Below are 22,883 nucleotides of genomic sequence, written 5' to 3'. Positions count from 1 at the left end.
TACGGACGCGCGTCTATGATCCTCAGATGGGTGTAAGAATAACCACTGCATGCTATGGGCCTGGTTGGGGGCACATGTAACCAACTAATCACGTCCTAAGTTATTCATCACGGTTCACACAGACATGAAGCAACAGCAGTTCTGTTAGCATAGCTGCTCTCGATCTTTCATCAAAATGGAATGCCTACGAGTGATGGCTACATACAACTTACAACATGACCTAACTACCAACTACATAGCTTCATTACAGAAAATGCCAAACTTACAATTTGCTAGTTCATGTAATCCATCAAGATTCGTCTATCAAATTCCAATTGAATTTCAGTACAAGAAAATAAATGCAAATAAAATATCCTGCAAGCACATAGGTCACACAAAAAGTGAACTACTAGATGCAAATAATGACATCAAAATTCTGTGAGATTATTGCCAGAAGTTGGAAACAAAAATCTTAGACAGTTGCTCTACTTGTGTAGTTTAATCATTTTCAGGGATGGGTACACGACATAAGACTTGGTGAAACAAACAGGTGTTCGTCAACAAAGATTTATGACACTCTAGCACCCTTTAGTGATTTGCAGAAAACTGGGCCTGCAGATGTACGCATTGTATGCTCACCGAGAATCGCTATGCACTTATCCGTTGTTTTAAGATGCGGCTGGACAGATTCCCAAATTTTCTTCTTTTGTACCTTAACGAAAAAGAACGATGCATTAGCCGTTGCTCACAATTAATTTCAGCAATAAGAACCCTAGTTTTCTTAGTAGAACTAGTCCCACACAGTGAATACAGAGCTTCAAGCTAACTCTATTATCTTCAATAGGATTAACATAATGCACCCATGTCACTACTATGTATAGTTTAAATTGCTAGAAAACTCAGAATGTAAATAATCGCTTGAACAGTTACTAGAATTTTTTTTTAAAAAAAAGAACATACACAGACATACTAAATAAATAGTTTGGTAATGGACAAGGACGGCCAAATGAAATCAGGCGCAATAGTATGCATATCATGTAGAAGCATCAACACAATTGCCTAGACAAACAACTTAAATCTGCGTTGTGAAGTGATACCTGATTTGGTGATGCAGGGTCTGATTGACGATCCTTTTCTTCTTCCAAACCAAACCATACTCTTTCACCAGGAACAGATCCTTCCGGAGGTGTGAGCAGCTCAACATTCTCATGTGAAGCATCAGAAGCAGCCATGAGCATGCCATTCGACTTGATGCCACGCATGTTCCTTGGTTTGAGGTTAGCAAGAACAATCACACTGCTGTCCTGCACGGATCATGTGCCATGGCTAGCACCATAAGTAACCATGAAAAAAGTAATAATTATAAGTTATCTTATAACATGGATATAACCATGAAAACTCCATATGCTCTACTTGTTGGACAGGCCCGTATATTATGCAGTGCAACTGGAACTGCTGCGCCGGCCCCCAAAAATGAGGGGCCTCCTAATCAGTACTTATCTAATTAGCCTATATACTGCAATACAAACTTCCAAAGGCCACAGGCGCTTGAATCAACAGAATTGAACGGACATAACAGCGGCAATGTACAGACTTGGACAAACGAGTACGCGAAGCAGACGCCTTGCCTTCGCCCCTCGACAGAGCCACACAGGACCGGCAGGGCACACCGTGATCGCTGCTGGCATTGACACCGCGAACCTTTCCAAATTCGAGTGGAAGCTGGCACGAAAGTAGATCTGTGGATGCTTAGACTTTGTTTCAATTAACCCTCATGCCATCATATTTTGTATTAAAGTTCGACTAAAATCAAATTTTCTTATTTTTTTTTAGTATGAAAGATTCATCCTTTTACTCTTTAGCATCACTGGTCACTGCTTATGGTACTTCTTAGTATTGCTGTTAAGTCATATAATAAAATTCAAAAATATTTTTGGATATTTTTATTTTCTACATATAGGGCCACATTTTGCATTTCGTACCCGGGCCTCAAAAACTTGACTTTGGTTCGGGCGTGTTGTTGGATCAACTTAATGCCCAAATTCTCAGGATGTTGACGGATCAGTCTGAACTGGCCATAATTGAGTTCGAATTTAGTGTCTTGGGCTATGTTCTTCATCTCTTGTCTGATGCATAATCTCAGTAATATGTAACATATAACAATCAAACATAAGCAGATATCATCCGACATGGACGCATTTCGCAACGCAATGTACCTGGAGCTCTTCGATTGGGATGAAGTTGACAAGGCCGCTGCAGATGGTGCGGGGCTCCGCCTCGCCTACGTCCACCTCCTCGACGTAGAGCGTGTCCGCCTCCGGGTGCCTCCACGCCTTCACCACCCGCCCCACACGGATGTCCAGCAGCCCCGCCAGCTCCTCCACGGTCGGCTCCGCCTTCTCCCCGCCCGGGGCCGACGGCTTCGTCTCCTCCGCCGCGGCCTGCGGGGACGGCGGCGCTACGGCGGCGTCCGCCGGCGAAGGCGTCGAGGAAGAGCAGAAGAGCGCGAGGTTACGCGAGGACCTTGCGGCCGCCGACGGCGACGGTGCGGGAGCCAAGAACGAGACGGCGCCGGCGCGGGCCCTCACTAAGGCGAGGGTCGAGGGAGAGGATGGGAGCAAGCGGGCGCAGGAGGCGAACGCCATTCTCGCCGCGGCAAGCATCACGGAGGCGCTGGTCGGCGGGTGCGGCTGGGGCGTCGGCCGCCGTTCTATCGGATGGGTAGGGGGAGGGAAGGATGATGGGCCTCACCACACACTACACAAGGCCCAACTGGCCGCCTGTATGTTGTTTCCTTTGTTTTACTACAGCAACGAACTACAAATTCTTCTTTTTGGGTAAAACTACATATTCTTTGGGGGGTAAAACTACAAATTTCTTTAAAATTACATAGAATTCTCACAAGAATAACTTAGAAACTATTGCTGGGGTTAATCCGAATGCAGACACTTCCAAGTAGTTCCTATGCATCTCGTGTTCATATATACGAACTCTAGACACCATGGTTCCTAATGATTCATGTCTATCTATTGCATAGATAATTAATGTGCACTTGATTCTCTTTTTCCTCTATCAATCATATTTGTTCATCCTATATAATGGAGACATTATTCTCTTCTAACGTAAAAGTTAATAGTATATATGTAATGTATAGATTTTTGCATTAAAATTAAGTCTCGCATAAGACCGAATTCTCCTTTTCTCCATTCTCTCCCTCTCATTTAATATTAGAAACTCTAGTCGCGGCCTTCACGAGTTGAGCCAGTGCCTGCCACCTTCTGTGTACTGTATACAGATCCTCTTGCTAGTGGTGACTCTTGAGTGCCTGCCACCTTCTGTGTACTGTATACAGATCCTCTTGCTAGTGGTGACTCTTGAGTCACACTCTCCCACGTGGAGTGCTCACACGAGATCTAGCACTCGACCTGGCCGGACCACTTGATGCTCTTCACACCTCGATTCAACTAGAGTTGCTCTTTGCATCTCCCGCAGGGCGAGCACAACACCCCTCAATCACGGTCCCGGAGCCTTGCACAATCTTCTTGCAAGCTTCACGGAGACACCACCACCACCAAACCATCGAGGAGGTGGTAACCTCCAAGAGTAATAAGCACCACGAGCTTGCAACTCAATCACCTAGTGCCAATCTTTTGCAAACTCTCAATGCAACTCAATAGAATCACTGTCTCACTTAGCGGATGTAAATTGCTCTAATCACAAGTGAGTTGGAATGGGAGCTGCTGTAATCGCCCTTCGCCTGTAAGGTAATCCACGGTTGTGTAAGTGCTTGGGGTTTCCCGAAAGGGAAAGCCGTATGTAAGTTTGCGCTGTGGAAATGGATTAAGCTTTCCTGTGAATTTCCCTGCTTTCCTTTGAGCTCGAGCACACGGGGTGATGTCTCTACGCTAGGGACCCTAGAGGAGAAACCTCTGCGTTGAGTTGCTCTCGTTTAGCCCATGGAGAGGCGTCTGAGAGAGCCTGTGTCCGCAGAGAAGTGTTCCCTTCGGGTGGAACTGCCTGGGGGAGACGGTAGGGCCTGAGTCCTGTGTACGCGTGGACGGGGTTAGTTCGGGAGAAGACCGGGTAGGCCTGGTTCTGAAGCAAGTTAGCGATGCATGTGGTGAGTACCAAGTAGGATTTACACAAGCATAAGACACTCCACCGGCTGAAATTTTGGTTTCGCCAACCTGCCAAGATCCTGAGAAGCACGCATACTCTGCATATTCGATAATCACGCTCAAATAATCACGCACTCACAAGAGGTCGCTATCGTCCAATAGTTGGTGCTTGAATATTAGCTGTGAAATATTACCCTACTAATTACCCGCATAACAATCACGCACTCATATCCACCACCCACGCAAGTCGCTATCGTTGAATAGCATCGCACACCCATACTGCGTAATCAAGTACCATATAATTTGCATAATCACAAGAAGTGCTCTGCATAGTGCACCGAATAGTAAGTGAATTTGGGTGCCCGAGCCACTCAGTTGAAGTGCTCGAGCGCTATTCATATTCTGAATTTGAATAGTACCTGATATTTTAATAGTGCCACGAATTTGAATTGTAACAGCTGAATTTGAATAGTGTTGTAAATAGTAACTTGTGATTTTGAATTTGTGATATATTTTAGAGTACAAGAATCAGTAGAATATCTCAGTTGAGTTTAAAATGGATGATTTAGAAAATGAAATTAAGCAGTATGAGTTTAAACTAAGTAAAATTCCTGATGAATATAATACTTCTATGTTATGTGAGTGGTCTGCTATTAGAGAAAAAGAAATTTATTTCATTAGAAAGATAGCTTATTTAAAAAAGATATCTAAAGAGAGAGAGCTAAATGATAAGAAATATAAAGCGTCAGTTGTGATAAAGAAGTGGGAAGATGAGTCAACCCCAAAAGATGTGCAGAATCATAAAGCAAAAAAGAATCCAGACACTCATAAAGGTAATATTATAGATAATATGTTAAAAGAGGACAGACAACCAGAGTTGATGATTAAGCTTTTAGAAAATTATGAAGACGAAGAAAATAATGCCCAACAATACGGAGACTTTATAGACTCTCTAGATGATGAAAGTTTATATAATTTGGATAATGCTATGGATGCATTAGAAATAAATAGTGAAAGAATTAATACCTTAGAGGAGGTTAAAACTGAATTAATGGATCAAGGAAATTGCGATTTCAAGGAAGAGGTGACTATAATATTAAATGTGCTTTCTGCATTTATTATCCTAGTCAAGAAAATAGATTTACTTGTAGTATACGCTTAAAGCAAGCATGTGCTTCATGTTTAAAGGCTGGAAATCAAAGATGGAGATAGAAAGTAGAATTAGAAGAAGAAGATAAATTATTAACCAGAAGAGTTAGAAATTTAGAAAATAGAATAAATAGTTTAGAAGTGGAACTAGAAGAACTAAGAAGTAAGTTAGAACTTAGTGAGGTACAAAAGGCTGAAGAAAAGGCTGGTAAGAATATTGAGTTAAAGATCAGACGATAATAAGCAACAAGGATAATAGTGCAATACAGTCAAGTAATAAAGATAATAGTACCATATAGTTAAAGGATGCTATAATAAACTTTGGTAGCAAATATATAGTCAAATTGCCATTTAAAGAAATTGTAGGAATAAGAATACATGTGAAAGTAAAACTAACACCTACTATCACTTACAAAATTTTATCATTAGTTGATACTGGCTGTACTAAAAATATTATGCATGATAAATATTTTGCGAGATGCCCAGAAATAGTTCATACAATAGATCAAGAAAAGACAGATATATCCACTGACATGTCTGGAATAAAGAAGCTTCATAATCAGTTAGCCTACAATATTGAGGTACAAATAAATAATACTAAATATATTATGGATGAGATTACAATAAGAGACCTATCTGTGATACATTATGATATGATTTTAGGTCTAAGGTTTTTACAATTCTCGTTGCAAACAACGATCATACATGAGCAAGGAATTACATTTATTCTTTATCAAGATAATATCCCATACATAATAGAAGTGCGTAAGACTATAAGTACCAATACCAGAAAGTCCAATTTAGAACTCCAAGGAGCTGATGATGATGACCTTGATGATCATACAGATGAGGAATTAGGTAAAAATATAGAAGAGTTTCATATGGCAAACTCATGTATATAATGTTTTAGTTTACAATCTTTTGCACCCAATTGGTATAGAGATATAAAATCTAAAAAAAATATAGATAAAATTGTGCAAAGATTAGAAGATATTCAAATAATTGGAGAAATACCAATGAAATATTGGGATAAGAATGGTATTGTGTGTAAAATCAATATAATAAATCCTAACTACATAATTAAGACAAGTCCTATTGAAGCTACACCTAAGGATATAGAAGAATTCAAGATGCATATTGAAGAGCTACTAAAATTAAAATCCATAAGAGAAAGCAAAAGTCCTCATAGGTCAGCTGCATTTATAGTAAGAAATCATGCAGAAATAGTTAGAGGAAAATCAAGAATGGTTATTAATTATAAAAGATTGAATGATAACACTATAGATGATGGTTATAACATCCCTAATAAGCAAGAATGGATTAATAGAATACAATAAAGTAAATATTTCTCAAAGTTTGATTTAAAAGCTGGGTTTTGGCAAGTAAAGATGGCAGAAGAATCAATAGAGTGGACAGCTTTTACGTGTCCTCAAGACCATTTTGAGTGGCTAGTTATGCCTTTAGGATTAAAGAATGCTCCTGCTTTATTTCAAAGAAAAATGCAGAATATCTTTAATGAAAACCAAGAATTTATACTGGTCTATATTGACGATTTGTTAATCATTTCAAAATCCTATAAAGAACATATAGCTCATTTAGAAACATTTTTTAGAAAGGTAGAGCAGCATGGATTAATACTTTCTAAAAAGAAAATGGAAATATATAAAGAAAAGATAAATTTTTTAGGTCATGAAATTGGGGAAGGAAAATTTTATTTACAAGATCATATTGCAAAGAAAATTTTACAGTTTCCTGATGTTATGAATGACAAGAAGACATTGCAACAGTTTTTAGGAATAGTAAATTATGCTAGAAATTATATTAAAAACTTAGCCAAGTTGGCTGGACCATTGTATGCAAAGTTAAGAAAAAATGGGCAGAAACATTTTAATTCTGAAGATATAAGATTAGTAAGAGTTATAAAAGAAAAGGTCAAAGAATTAAAACCTTTAGAATTACCTCTAGATGACTATTATTTTATAATAGAGACAGATGCATCTGAAAATAGGATGGGGAGCTATATTAAAACAAAAGCTGAACAAGTACTCTCCAAAAACAGAAGAAAGAATATGTAGGTACGCTTCAGAGAAATATAAGTTAAAGGCTATAAATAACACTGATAGAGAAATATTAGCTGTAATAAATGCAATAAATAATTTTAGATTATATTTAGGATTCAAAGAGTTCACAGTAAGGACAGACTGTGAAGCTATATGTAAATATCATAATAAAGTCAATAGTAAGAAAAGTTCAACTAGGAGATGGGTTTTATTTGAAGATATCATTACAGGAAATGGTTATAAAGTAATCTTCGAGCATATAAAAGGTAAAGATAATACCTTGCCTGATATATTTTCACGATCATCTATTTTGCAGGAATGAAGAGAGGAATGAGTCCTACTGATGGTGAAAGTTTCAGCTTTGGAACTGAAAACAGATTGAGAATCTTTCCACCAAATACTTATAAATTTAAGCCTAAAGACCATATTGTCTTAGATGAAATGCAAGAATGTGTTTTAGATAATTTTTGGTTCCAATATAATAATAAGAGAGATGATAGAGGTTATATGCTTGCAATATTAAATAGTTTAGCTGAATATTTTCATATGATCAATGGGAAGATACAGCCAAAAGATCTATCGAGCAATATAGAAAAGAAACCCATATATGTCATATATAGGAGAAAGACACCAGGAATATATGTAACATTTGAAGAAGTTATAGCTCAGCAAATAGAAAGAGAAAAAGATGGAGGAATATCATGGAAAAATACCTAGATATTGATCAAGCCCTATCATATGCAAGAAATATTTTAGGAATAAATTATTTCCTAGAGCCTGCAGCAAAAGAATATATTCAAAAATACAGAAAGACAAATGAGGTAAAGACAAACTTGCCTGGAATAAATATAAGAGAAGATGGACCTTCAAGAATACCCACATATAAGGATGCTGTAAAAAAAGAAACATCAAATGAAGAATATGTTGAAAAGAAGATCAAAGAAAGGCTAGATTCAATAATTCCTCAATTGAAGAAAGATATAAAAGAAGAAATATGGCAAGAAGTGAAGCATGAAATAAAGAAAAATTTTGATGCCATAAAGAAGGACTATGAAGAAAATATAAAGAAGGATTATGAATTAAAAATGAATATGCTAATATCTGATGATGATATGCTGGATATTCGTGGTCATGGGCAGCAACAAGAGTATTAAGAATTATAAATTATGAAAATTAAATATGTGTTAATATTTAAGATACCTGCCAGTGTTGATAAGGAGTTATCAACAATTTCACCGTGGGATAAGGATAAACATGCCAGAGTGTTTGCTTGATGTCTGCGACATCAATCATTTAGGCGTGGAAGACTATACACACCGAATATATTCTCGAATATATCCAGAGAATATCACATGAAGGAAGTGGACAAGGCAAAAAGAATAAACAGTAATTCCAACAGTAAGCAGGACAATTATTGAAGCCGGCGTTATCGTCCAGCTGTCCAGACAACAGTAAAGGAGGATAATTGAAGACGCCGGGTGTCCAGCGCTTCCTGAAGCCTGGAAGCTCCTCCCGTCTATAAAAGGAGAAGCCAGACTAGACCTGGGCATGGGTCACCCGACCCGAACAACCCGACCCAACCCGCCCGAAAAAAACCCGACCCGACCCGACCCGAGCTACGTGGCGGGTGGGCGCGGGCCGTATTTTTTGACCCAAAACCCGACCCAACCCGAAAAACCCGACCCAAAGGCCAAAAAACCTGACCCAACCCGAAAAAACCCGACCCGACACGCCCGCGCAGGGTGCACGGGCCAACCCGACCCGACCCGACCCGGTGATAGGTACGGGTCGGGCGCGGGCCGTCCTATGCGACCCGTGACCCGACCTTGACCCGACCCGAACCCGACCCGACGTTTGCCCAGGTCTAAGCCAGACGCACGCATTCGACACAACCACCAGAAGACGGCGCGCAGAACCGAAAGCCACCGAAGACATCCGCCACTCTACTCCACCTAATTAGTAGCCATCTCACTCCCATTGTAATATAGAAATAAGGGAGAAGCTCTAATCGCCCTTCGCCTGTAAGGTAATCCACGGTTGTGTAAGTGCTTGGGGTTTCCCGAAAGGGAAAGTCGTATGTAAGTTTGCTGTGGAAATGGATTAAGCTTTCCTGTGAATTTCCCTGCTTTCCTTTGAGCTCGTGCACACGAGGTGGTGTCTTTACGCTAGGGACCCTAGAGGAGAAACCTCTGCGTTGAGTTGCTCTCGTTTAGCCCATGGAGAGGCATCTGAGAGAGCCTGTGTCCGCAGAGAAGTGTTCCCTTCGGGTGTAACTGCCTGGGGAGACGGTAGGGCCTGAGTCCTGTGTACGCGTGGCCGGGGTTAGTTCGGGAGAAGACCGGGTAGGCCTGGTTCTGAAGCAAGCTAGCGATGCATGCGGTGAGTACCGAGTAGGATTTACACAAGCATAAGACACTCCACTGGCTGAAATTTTGGTTTCGCCAACCTGCCAAGATCCTGAGAAGCACGCATACCATACTCTGCATATTCACTAATCACGCGCAAATAATCACGCACTCATATCCACCACCCACGCAAGTCGCTATCGTAGAATAGTGTAGAATTTGGGTGCCTGAGCCACTCTCTGGTGAGTGCTCGTGCACTGTTTATTTTCTTAATTAAGAGTCAAGCGCATACTTAGCCAATTTATATTGCCAGAATACGGCTACAAATAGTAGCGTGAAAGAGACACTCTGCTCGCTGAGTTGCTAAATACTCCCTAATTATTTTTCCAAATATTGTGCATAAAGAGAGACCCCCTGAAGTGGTTCATCCACCTTGTGAGTGGGATTCTCCTATTCATATTCAGAATTTGAATAGTACCTGATATTTTGAATAGTGCCACAAATTTGAATAGTAACTGCTGAATTTGAATTGTATCATGGATAGTAACTTGTGATTTTGAATTTGAATATATATATATATATATTGTTGAACCCTCCTTAAAATCCTACTCCACATTCACTCCAATTTTAGTTTTGAATGAATTGTTTTTCATATGAATGCGTGATATTTATATGTAATTCTCGGGTAAGCTTTCGGGTATGGGTTACCCGTCGGGTACAAATTACCCGCACGGGTACGGGTATGGAAGCATTTTCCTACCCGTGTACAGGTACGGGTAACCCGACGGGTAAAGCTTAGTCTTGGCGGGTACGGGTATGGGTGGCCAATACCCGTCGGGTATGTACCCGTTGCCATCTCAACTTCACCCATTTGAGCTGGTCTCCTCTCTCTCTCACTCTTTGCTTTGAGGGTGCATTTTTGTGAGCGCGAGAGCTTCCTTAGTGTATTGCATCAAGAGTTTGAGCTTTGTGGCACTAGGGAATCTTCAAGCAAGCATCATCGACTTGTTACTCTTGGGAGTTGCCGCTTTCTAGACAGCTTGGAGAATGTGATTTCGTGGAGCCCTTCAAGAAGATTGTAGAGGTGCCCCGAAATTTGTTGTGAGAGGTTCTTGTGCTCACCTCACCGGAGTGGTGAAAAGCAACTCTAATGGAATCGAGGTTTGGAGAAGTTCATTGATTCAAACCGGCTCAAGATCAAGAGATTTCTTGATAGAGGAGCAGTTGACTCTTTGGGTCCACCTCAACATGGAGTAGGGGTGACCGACAAGTCATTGACATTACGGGAAAAATTTCTTGTGTCAAGCTTGGTTATTTCTCTTGCTCATTTCTATTCTTGCAATTTACTTTGAGCACTTTACTTTCTTCGAGCTTGAATTGCCTCTTGTCACCCTAGGTTGCAAATCACACTAGTGTTAGTTTTTGCTAGACATAGGAGCTCTCTTGTGTTATTAATTAAATTTCTCTAGTGTTTGTGCTTTTAGTTTTAAACCGCCTATTCACCCCCCCTCTAGTCGGTGTCCTAGATCCTACACCGCCCCTAGGGGCCGGAACGCCCGCCCTTCAACAAGATGTCCAGACATCCAAACCAATTGGTGACTGTGGCTCAAACCAGTTCCTGTAAGGTAGCAGACTGTCTATGCTGCCTGAACGGACTGTCCGCCTATGAAAAAGTTCGAACATCCGAACCTTTTATAGGTTCGAACATTCGATCGCGCGGACTGTCCGCCCACTCAAGGCCGGAACGTCCGCGGGTCCAATTCCAGCAAAACGCTCCTTGGTTAAACCGCTCATAACTTTTAACTCCAAACAAATTAGATAATCTTGGACTCCGTGGAAAGTTTATTTAGAGGAATACACAACCCAACTGAATAAAGGATCCAAAACAAAATGGATCAACCCAGAAATCTATTCCAAGATCCAACCCATAGATAGGAGCACACCAAACATCATTTTTCCAAAGCATGCCAACTCCAAATGATCTCCCACAGGATGATCAACACCTTTAAGCTTTAGTTAGCATTTTTCAAATCATAATTGAATAACTCTTAACGCCACTCGATCCTAGCAACATACGCAAAGTTAGTTCGCTCAAGTGGCACTAGATGACCGATATGCAAACAAGTTTGCCCCTCTTGATAGTACGACCATCTATCCTAAATCCGAATGACCAGTGAAATGAAATGCCCTATAAGTCATACGTTTGCTTTGCGCATTCCATTTCATTTTCTCAAATGTTAATGCCACATAAGCACCAACCTCCATCAAACTTTTTGATTATCATCATAAGTCAACACTTGGCTTGATCTTCCTTGAATGATATGATCCACTTCATATCATCACGTGACTTTATTAGGTCATTGATCACAACTTAACTTTCTCTTCACAGTTGCCTTAATCCATCGGTGCTTACTCTATACAGAAAATTATTCTTATGCATATGATTAGGGGGAATTTACAAGCTAAATATTAAATTTTTGGAACTTTACGTACTGAAAATACATATGATTAGGGGGAAGTTAGAAACTGAATATTAAATTTTCTTTACATAATGTGATGCTTCTAAACTAAAATTTCTTGAATCATGTGCTTCTGTCGCTGAATGAACTTTTCTAGTTTCATTTGTACAAAAATATTTGCACCCTCAAACCTACTCTTTAAATAGTTGATTTTTTTTAAGAAATTGCTTGACACTAAAATATGTATGTTCCAATAGTATTTCCGACATTTCTTTGATATGCACAAGTTCCGTTCATTGTGATAGGTATGCTGTGGGCACAACACTAATGCATAAAGATTGAATAAAATATGTGCATCATGTATTTGATATAACAAATTTGTGTTGAACATGTACGTCATGGTGCATTGAGATATTTTGTAAATTTTATTATGTAATAGAAGAATTACATGTGTGTGAATGAATATTTTTAAACAAGGGACGCCTTCTATATGAATGAACTTGAGCATTCTGAACATTTCGTCCATCCGACCTAGATATTAAAATAACCTATTTTTACTGTTCAAGATTCCTAAGGTACGATGTGTTGTTCCTGTTCAAAGCAGCTGTCCTTTCCCCAATACTCAGCTGCTCTCCTCGGTACTCGCTCCATGTAAAAAAGAACACGTTACTACTATTTATAGATACATTCAAAATACTACAACTGTACCTGTCGTTCACGAATCTTAGCGCAATCGTGTCTGCACAGTTATCCGGCGCACCTGCCGCCCGCGGCTGAAAATCCGCTCCGAGAAAACGACGAACCCCCTCGTCCAAAACCCACCGCGTGCTCTCGTCTCGCCACACGGCGCGCGGGCGCGGGCGCCGCCGAACCCCCAGTCCCCACCACCTTTGACCTCTCTGACCTCTCCACCGCCTCGCCACGCGCCGCGCCCAAGCCCAAGCCCAAGCCCACACGGCACGCCGCCTGCCCAGCCCCACCACGACTAGACGCCAACCGGAAACTCCCCACCACCCCGACGACAGCGGCGCCACCTCCTCCTCCCCCGCCTTCCCATCCGCCATCGCCTTCTCAAACCGTCGCCTTCGCGGCGCTTCTCCCGGCTTCCACGCACGCGCCAAGACGACTCGTCCACGGTCTATCACGGCCGAGCAAGCTAGCTGGCCCAGCCACAGCCCACAGCCCGTTCTGGCAGGCGTTCGCCCGCAAAGCCACAGCGGCACCGATAACAACCCGGCCGGCAGCGCCGGTATGCGGCCGCGCCGGCTGCCCCCGTGCCTGGCAGTGGCGGCGCTGCTGTTCCTGCTCCTGCTCCTCTGCGCCTCCTCATCCTCCCCTGTCCTCTTCGCCTGGCGGTCCTCCGCCGCGTCCCGCCCCGCGCCGCCGCGGGCGGAGTGGGGGCCCGGCCGCCCGCCCTCCTTCGCGTACTGGATCTCCGGCACGCGCGGGGACGCGCGCCGCGTGCTTCGCCTGCTCCGGGCGGTCTACCACCCGCGCAACCGCTACCTGCTGCACCTCGACGCCGGGGCGGCCGCCGGGGAGCGGGAGGCGCTGGCGCGGGCGGTCAGGCAGGACGAGCCCGCGTGGAGGGAGTTCCGGAACGTCGACATCGTGGGGGAAGCCTACGCGGTCGACCGGACCGGGTCGTCGGCGCTCGCCGCCGTGCTGCACGGGGCGGCAGTCCTGCCCAGGATCGGGGCCCACTGGGACTGGCTCATCACGCTCAGCGCAGAGGACTACCCGCTGGTCACGCAGGAGGGTAAGAAAAATAGCCCGCTCCTTCCATCATGGATTTTATTATTAAAACATGGGAATGCATTTTTTTTCAATTATCTATTAAGAAAATAATTGTTCAGAAAAAGGATAATCTTCATGAAAATGTTCAATTGCACGCAAAAAAGAAGAATCATAGTTTCCTCCGATGGTAGGCCGAAAAGGCGATTCGCTAATCGCCGTGATCAATCAGAATGTGATTCATTGTCATTGCGTCGTGTTCAAGTAAGTGTGATGGATGATGCCCTGCTTGCGATTTACGACTACTTTCTAGAATAGAGTGGGGGGCGTGCGTGATGCCAGTGTGGTTGGGTGGCTCCCTGAGAGGGACATTTCCTGGTCGATTTGATGTTGGGAGCTGGGCAGCCCCGTTGCAGGCTTGCAGCCCTTACAATGAGTTGGCACGAAATCCTGCTTCTTGTGTTTTGATGCTCCTGGTGTTGATCGTCCTCGTCCTGGTGGTCCTTCAAACTTTGGGGGCACTAGATGCACCTTTGGCAACTGTCAACTTTTGATTTTTGTTTGTTCCAATACTGTACCAACCTAGATGTTCTTGTTTAGCTATGCTTATGGATCAAATCGGCCTATAGGTTCTTTTTGTACCGGCTGTTGTCCGTAATACTAGCTGAATAATCAATGTTACCACAACTTTCAGTGTCAATAGTTCCAATACTGTACCCACATGGTGTTGTTGGACCAAGTTGGCCTTGTACCTGTAGTCGTCAGTGGTACTCACCGTGTTTGGTTTGGGCTGAAAAAAATTTCGCGAAAACTTTTTGCACATTTGACCACTAATTTATAGTATTAAATAAAGTCTAATTACAAAACTACCTGCAGGACCCCTGGTAAATTCGCGAGACCAATCTAATGAGGTCTTTGGCTGCACGATTAGAGGATGGTTACTGTAGCATCACTATAGCAAATCATAGCTTAATTACCGTCACTAGATTCGTCTCAAAAAATTACATCCATCCGTGAAAAAATTTTGCAAATAAACTTCGTTTAGTACTCCATGCATGCATTCGTCTTTTTTGAAAAAAATTTCGTAGTCTCAACCAAACACGAATTATTCAATACCGTTGAGCAGTTAATGTGTGCTCCTGGTGACCAGTAAGAGCTGTAACCGGAGAAAGATGCTAGAAAACCTAAATACAACCCTGTTGGTTGGCAGGACAAATTAGTGACTTCGGTGTATATGACAGTAATGGCAGATGGTGGTTCGTTCGTTGTATATGATAGCATGGCAGATTGGTTAGCAATTCGTGAAACACTTATTTGGATAGTTACGCAATGAAATTTGGAATTGCAAGGGAAAATATTTGTCCATTTTCCTTGATGGTAGGTAGGAGGGAAGGCGATTAATTAGCTGATTGCTGTGACCATAACATGATTCAGTGTGTGGTGTGGTGACCAGGATACGTGTGATGGATGCCCTGCTTCCACTGCATGGTACAATAGGCCTACTGCTGTCGTGGCATTGACAGTCTGGTTGGGGCCTGGTCGATTCTATGTTGGTAGCTGGGGCATCAATGTAGGTACGTTCGGCTTGGTGGATGGCTTTAGAATGAATTGGCACGGAATCCTACTTAATGCTCCAGTTATTAATCGTCCTGGCGGTCCTTGAAACTGCCAATTATGACATGTGCCTTTGTCAACTTCTGATTTTTGTTGTTCCTATATAGTCTGATCCATTCGGTGTTTTTTTTTCTCGAACTCGCAGGAGAGCTGCGCATCAATATATTAAAAAGGAAAAAGAAAGGGGAAAGAGCCCCCAAAACCAAAAAGTTACAGGGTAAAGGGTCTGTAACACACCCTAAAATAAAAAAAATCTCTCTTAAACAAAAGATACCACTAAACGGACCAGATCACACCACCTGACTAGTGCAGTTAGGAGGGAGGAGCAAGGGCAAAGAGATATGAAACTCCTGGAGCCCTGCTACAGACCACTGCTGGACATCTTCCCTAAAGGCTGTCACGACCCTGGTTAAATTAGGGGCTCCCCAATTAAACACACAGTGGTTACGGTGCTTCCAAACTAACCAAGACCCCAAGATAATAATAATGGAATTAACTCCCTTTTTGACCTGACCAGAGAATCTGCTGCTGGCACCAGCCCACCAGTCAACAAAACTGTGATCTTCTAACTGTGGTGCGATAGCTTGCATACCAAACTGCTGCAGGATGCTGAACCAAAACTGCCGGGTGAAAACACAAGAGACCAACAGGTGATCAATTGTTTCTCCAACCTGATCACAAAGTGGGCATTTCGGTGGGTGGTTATGGCCTTTTTTAGCAAGTCTATCTGCTGTCCAACACCGATTATGGGCCACAGTCCACATGAAGAACTTGCATTGTCCTGGAGCCCAGCTCTTCCAAATTCTTTTCCATGAATCAAACTGAGTGGCCCCAATGAATAAAGCCTCATAAGCTGATTTAGTGGAATAAACTCCAGAGGTTGTGAACTTCCAAATATGTATGTCCTCCACCTCTGGCTGTAGCTCAACATTGGAAAGAAGCTCCCACAAGTGAAGGTATTCAATCATGACCTGCACACTTAAAGCTCCTCTAATATCTGAAATCCATCTTCCACCAGTGCTAGCATCATAAACCGTTCTTTATCTTGCTCTTACTGCTATTGCATTGAACAAATGTGGCAGGGCCCATTCGGTGTTATTAATCCTCACATATGTTGTTGAGTTCTGCTTATGGACCAAATTGATGAGAACCTGAAAAAAATAGCAATCATATTTTCATGACCTAGATTTTCAGTCTGATCCATTCGGTGCGAGTCAACTGAAGATAAACTCTAGTTCTGTTAGCTCACGAGCAATATACGGTTAACATGTTAGTACATACTATTTATTGTTTATTTATCAGAAATTCTGTTTGACAGCTTCTTACCACTTTGTTACTTTTTTTCCATTGAAATAACACATCTTGTTTTTTCATGTAGATCTCCTTTATGCCTTTTCTTTTGTGCCAAGGGACCTCAACTTTATTGATCACACAAGTGAGCTTGGATGGAAAAGGTAAGTTGTGCTGGTAGGGTAATTTCTAGATTCTTCCTAACACTGTTCTGTTTTCCCCCCTAAAGTTCCTTTTCTATTCTCCGTTGCAGGCATGAAAGATTTGAAAAGATTATTGTTGATCCAAGTCTATATACGGACAGAAACACTGAACCCTTCCCTTCAAAAGAAATAAGACAAATGCCTGATACATTCCAGATATTCACAGGTGTGCCTGGCATTATTTTTTGTTCAGACTTATTTGGACAGCCGGGGAATTTACAAAAAAATGCATTATTCTGTTTTGTTCAGTAAGTCCTGAAACTCTAGATAGTTTGAGCCCCAAAGTTATTCAATTCTGTGCTATCAAGCCCTTCAGATATGTGATAATGTTATTAGAGCCATCCTACCATTTTTTATGTTCAATGAAAGCTTTGCTACTTTCCAGGTAATAACATAGATATTAATTTGAGCGAATGGTGATTAAGAACGAAAATTTATAAGGTAATTTGTTATCATCTAGACTATTAATCTTTTCAGGAGACGAATTTCATAAATGAACAGTAGACGTGCCAAGAAAATAATTCTGTATTCAAAGATCTCTAATATATCATTTACTAGAAAGCATCTCTTATATAAGATTATAATGTTTCAATAATAGTTTATATTTCTTTAGTAAGTACTTTGGAGTTAAGGATAAAAAATGACATGCTACTTAAGAGTTAAAGGGCTCATTTCTTTGGTAATCATGTAAGCAAAAGGACCTGATTAGATTTCAATAGTTTAAGCTTCGAAATGAAACAAAATATGTAAGGGATTCCCATCAACACAATCAAACTAGAGTTAAAGGGCTTGATTACATAAAGTTGAAAACAATTTTGGGGGCTTTACAGTGCTGTTTTGTCAAAAATGGGATTACGATTTAGTTATCGCCTTGCTGCATGTTAGCCTTCTCTCTGTCCATCTACACTCTAGAGAGTAAGGTCCTCTTCCTATGATGACTACAATGCCACTGTTATCAGATTGCTGGGCCAAACAAGTATTTACAATTACATCTAGCTATATGCGATCAATAAATTTTTTGTCTCGTGTACAGTTATAGGAAATTTTTGTGTGCTCCACAAAGTTGTATTATGTTTCTAATTTGTATTATTTTCTGTCTTGCAGGTTCTCCCTGGGTAATTCTGAGCAGGAACTTTGCTGAACACTGTGTGCATGGTTGGGACAACCTACCCCGCAAACTACTGATGTACTTTGCCAACACAGCTTATTCCGTGGAGTCCTACTTCCAGACTCTCATCTGCAACTCTTCCGACTTCCTGAACACAATTGTCAATGGCGATCTGCGGTACTTTGTCTGGGATGATCCTCCAGGCCTCGATCCACTTGTTCTCAATGAATCACACTTCGAGAACATGTTGAACAGCAGTGCTGCCTTTGCGAGGCGGTTTGAGGAGGACACGCCGGTGCTGAAGAAGATGGATGATGAACTACTAAACCGGTCTCCTGTCCAGTTGGTTCCAGGGGTATGGTGTCCGAACTTGGGCAAAGAACAGAATGGGACAGATGTGGACTTGTGCTCAAAATGGGGTGATATCAATACTGTCAGACCTGGACGTGGGGGGGAGCGGCTCAGGCAGTTTATTTCTGAGATCAGTCAGGCAAGAGGGTGCCACTAGCTGAATCAGTATTGGTGTCAATTTCTCAGGAGGTAAAGTTTCGGGTAGTGTTTTGTGGAGCGAATATTGGCTGGAGTGAGGTACGTGATGGAATCCATCACAACTATATGGATTTCTCCTTCGCGTTGAAGAAAACAGAAGGCACATGACGGAGTCATATGGAACTGGCCAAAAAGTTTCAGATTCAGGTGATGGGCGCCCGATACTGCATTGTCCAAATATACAGATTAGGTATACTGTATACTGGCCGTTGCTGCTTTGCCCTGTTTTTGATCGTGTAGGTAGGTAGGACACAGAAATAGGATCCGCTCATATACCTTGTTGCAGCACCTTTGTATGGATGATACATAAGTATTATACACGTCAGCATTGGCGCAGCTAGCTCAGAAAATGACCTAGGGCGGAATTCTATGTTAAATTTTTTGCACGGCCAGAGCGACGCATCGAGGCTTGCTGTCCGGCTGCAGGCGCCCGCAGCGGCGGTGCAAGGGATCCGCTGGCGTGGCTGGCGGGTGCCGAGGCGGGGCTGTAGCACGGATGGGCGTGGAGCACCGTCGCATAACGGCAGCGACGCGCAGGAGGTGGATGGTGAACTACCGAAGTCACCAGCGGTGTTTGCTGGCAAAAAGACGCATCGCTTGGCTGGTGAGCGAGGCTGAACGGCTTAAGAGGCTGCAATCCACTCGACCAAACGGTCCACGAGACCACGAAGCCTCTCGCCCAATGCCCCAATGCTCGATGGTAGAGGACCGTCGTCCTCACGTTCAAACGGCGCCGCCGCACCATCATGAGCCCCTGCCGGAGTTGAGAATGTGGGATATCGTCAGCACCCACGAACCGGAGGAAGCATCTATTACTGTGGGCCGCCGCACCAGGAAGTCTAGTGTCGGTTTTGACAGCAATGAACGAGTTCGCTAGATGTGCTTGCGCGTATGTATTAGGCCCAACCCATGTAAACGCAAGAGTCACTGGTTAAATACTTAGTGTGTGCGATAAAGAAGGGTATCAAACAACTTGTATGAACTCGATCTTACTCCTTTCTCAAGAATAACTTGTCCTCTAAAAGGCAATTCTATGTTCTCCTCTATTCTTTTTCTCAAGAATAACTTGTCCTCTGAAAAGCAATTCTATGTTCTCCTATGTTCTTTCTATGTTTCTGCTTTGCTATTAACAGATATGTTACAAATATGCTCTGAACGTTTCCTAGAGGGACCTAGGGCGGCCGCCCTGGCTCGCCCTAGTGGTGGCTCCGCCACTGCACGTCAGTATTATATTGATACTGATAATACAACTCTTCGGTGTGCTCGTCTCATCGCATGAGCTCTTTGTAAGACGAAAAATGGTGAAACATTGATCTGCAAAAACTCTTCTGCGCTGGCGGAATGATTCCGCCGGCGCTACTCTAGAAATGAAAAGAAAAGCAAAAACAGGCAAATTAGGAATGTTCTTTGTGAAGTTACCGCTTGAATTAACTGTCACAAGCTTGTCAAAGAAAGAGAATGGGGCAATGGGCTTAGAAAGAGCCTGTTCAGCAGGGCATGAAAGGCAGCAAGGGACCGTGTAATATATGGGCCACTTTCTTGAACTAACCTTCCACTCAGCCAAAGTAGAGTAACAAACTTAACAAGATTACAAATTTACAATGCTCATCAAGTTCAAGTTTGGAGGCCATGTGATTGTGATAACATGCTGGAGCAGTGGGACAGAGTTAACTATTTTGAGGGTTCGTCTCAAAACGAAGGGCCTTGAATCAACTCAGAAAGGATTCCATATGCTGAGCATGCATTTGGCCAAATATCAGAGTCCAGGGGGCTCAATGCATAGCATAGGCTGTAAAACCTTTGGACTTTGGTAGTACATGTATAAACAAGCTAAAATGACCAAACCGCACTAGTATTTCTTTTTAACTTCCCAACCAAAACATGCTCAACAGACCATGAAACATATATTGAGAATGTGGTAATCTGAGTTTGAATTATATTTTAAGAATGCATTAGTACTAACAAAATAGAGCATTGTGAATGGAACGATGAATGCGTACATCATTTTTAAGTACTACTAGGTTCATGCCCGTGCGTTGCCACAGGAAAAAAAAATCATGAACAAAAACATCAAAAACCGAGATAACTATAAGTGCTCAAATATTGCTTGTGTTTGTTAGCAGCTAAAAACAATATATGGATAGATGCATCTTAGCAACACCACCAATTTCATAAATACGGATGATTTGAACAAATATAATTTTCACAAATACGACTGAATCAACCATTTCTCAGACATTAAGGTTCACGGACACATGATCACATGCATTAAGGTTCGCAGACAAGCACAATTGTTTTATCGGCACAACCTAGAGTCTTAAAAGTTCTCTGCACCAGATCACCTAAACAATACGAGCACATCATGTTACAGTAAATTCTATTTTATATCCCATCCATTGATGCGGCTAAGATAATTTTTTACTTCGATAGGAAGCAGTTTTCGATAAGCGTTCACGTCTGATGACAACACATCGATGATGAAGTTCTACCGCATAATAACGCGATCCTGTGAACAATTCAGACACATAAGTAAACATCCCAGATGTGTTCGATAGCAACAATTATTGATAATCACAAGAAATCGCTTTCACAATGCACTATACTCATCTTACAAATCTCCATGCTCTGGGTACTTTTCCACCAAGACATATACTGCAGAACCAGGTAGCCTGTAGAATACCTGGGGAAGCTTTCATATTAATCATATTGTTGTATAGTATAAATAAAAGCTATTAATGATTATTCATCTATAATAAATTACCCTTGCTCATCATCTTCAACATTACCCTTCTCATGGGTGAACGACCACCGATAGATATCCTGGTTCCAATTGGGACTATTTATGTTCATTGAAGCTATATATTTCTTGTAGAAATGTGTAATCGTAATTCTGTATGGATTATCTTCACACCACTTGGGAACACGTGAGGGATCAATCACGATAAGCTTTTTGTCCACATGATCCAAGATATATAGCATGAAATTTTTCCCGGTAAAAAATTTCCCGGTGAACCATGACAGGAGGAACTACCAAAAATAATTTGTAGTAAATACAATAATAATATTTAAAATTAAGGCTTCGGTAGACTTACGTATTTGCAATGTAAGTGGCTGTAGTTTAGAATTGACCATCCCCCAATTGCTGCACCGAGCTGATCATTAGTATAGACTTCACGAAATTTCGGATCTCGTGTTAAATCACATCTTCTACAATATAGAAAAATTAAGACGTGATCAGTAGTCCATATGGATAATTTAAAATTTTTAAAGAATAAGATTAGTGATATATTATGTCATGAAATAAAAACTATATAACTACCCACTTACACAGAATCGTAGATCCATGAAATGCTTTGAGATTGCGGTATTATTATATTTCAACCTCCGGTATTGACGATAAGCATAACAACGAACACCTAGATTGAAACAGTCCACCGGTATGCCTTTGTTTAATGTTAAGCACTTTTGCAGATCTCTGATAGTTAATGTAATATTGTAAGGTTCAAAGCTTCATACCCAAGACTTGCTGTTAAAACAAATGAGTAGGGAAGATGCCAAATTAGTCATTAATAATCTAGACTGATAGGCAGAATTGTGATTCAGAAGTATACTTTGCAACATTGCTCAAAGAAATAGGAAGTGAAAAGCTTACTCCAAGGTAACTGCATCATCAATCGACGTGATGTAGTCGCATAATATCCCTATCATCTCTTTTTTGTCCAGATTCAAGTTCCGATTTGATATAGAGTCTAAAAAACTATCTTTGGATCGGTCACGATGACTCCATGTAGAGTTTTGCTGCATTAATATGATGTCAGTAGTCCCATGCTGGTCCACTATAGAGTTACCGTCTCTATCACGCTTTCCCTTGATTGGAGTTGTGTTTCGTTGTTTAGGATCCTCTATTTCCACTACATCATTTGGACTTCCAGGTCCATCATCATTACTCGGAAATAATGGACGTCCTCTCCGGACACTGAGATAAGATATCAAAATAGCAGCCAATTTCAACCTGAATCCTTTCATATCTCGCTACACAGTGGATATAAAATGGATACTGGTTAATAAATTTGTTAACAAAGGATGATAACTTTTCTGGTAAGCTAACTTCATCACCTGTCTTATGGTGTCGGATAGCACATCACCAGTCCAGTACTCCACAAAATTGATTAAAAATAGCCCGCACGAACAACTACAATGTATACAATAAGCAAAGGGTGAGATTCACACACATTTGACTTATACATGCATAATATTATGCGCATACCTATCTGT

At 41.8% G+C, this 22,883-nt stretch overlaps 2 protein-coding genes and 1 long non-coding RNA gene across 4 annotated transcripts; 1 reads left to right on the top strand and 2 right to left on the bottom strand.

The window, feature by feature from the left end:
* Positions 1-221: 221 nt before the first annotated feature.
* Positions 222-2,719, bottom strand: LOC120681440 (tyrosine--tRNA ligase, cytoplasmic-like). The gene is made up of 3 exons (XM_039962935.1): positions 2,196-2,719; positions 1,077-1,283; positions 222-691 (listed from the first exon to the last, which is right to left on the bottom strand). The coding sequence occupies exons 1-3, from the start codon at positions 2,640-2,642 to the stop codon at positions 548-550; spliced, it is 798 nt and encodes a 265-aa protein (XP_039818869.1). The 5' UTR covers positions 2,643-2,719; the 3' UTR covers positions 222-547.
* A 10,510-nt stretch (positions 2,720-13,229) lies between these two features.
* LOC120682441 (beta-glucuronosyltransferase GlcAT14A-like) lies at positions 13,230-18,961 on the top strand. Its single transcript, XM_039964356.1, has 4 exons — positions 13,230-13,869; positions 16,837-16,912; positions 17,002-17,117; positions 18,056-18,961. The coding sequence occupies exons 1-4, from the start codon at positions 13,362-13,364 to the stop codon at positions 18,565-18,567; spliced, it is 1,212 nt and encodes a 403-aa protein (XP_039820290.1). The 5' UTR covers positions 13,230-13,361; the 3' UTR covers positions 18,568-18,961.
* A 1,798-nt stretch (positions 18,962-20,759) lies between these two features.
* On the bottom strand, positions 20,760-22,640 carry LOC120682401. Of its 2 annotated transcripts, none has more exons than XR_005678435.1 (5): positions 22,261-22,640; positions 21,936-22,134; positions 21,701-21,815; positions 21,370-21,635; positions 20,760-21,288 (listed from the first exon to the last, which is right to left on the bottom strand). It is a non-coding gene; the product is annotated as an uncharacterized LOC120682401 (long non-coding RNA). The 2 variants fall into 2 exon arrangements; XR_005678434.1 differs by having other exon boundaries at positions 21,370-21,428.
* Between the last annotated feature and the right edge of the window lie 243 nt (positions 22,641-22,883).

Source organism: Panicum virgatum, chromosome 7N (genome assembly GCF_016808335.1).
Source record: "Panicum virgatum strain AP13 chromosome 7N, P.virgatum_v5, whole genome shotgun sequence".
Classification (NCBI taxonomy): Eukaryota; Viridiplantae; Streptophyta; class Magnoliopsida; order Poales; family Poaceae; genus Panicum; species Panicum virgatum.
This window is presented reverse-complemented; position numbering and strand designations above follow the sequence as displayed.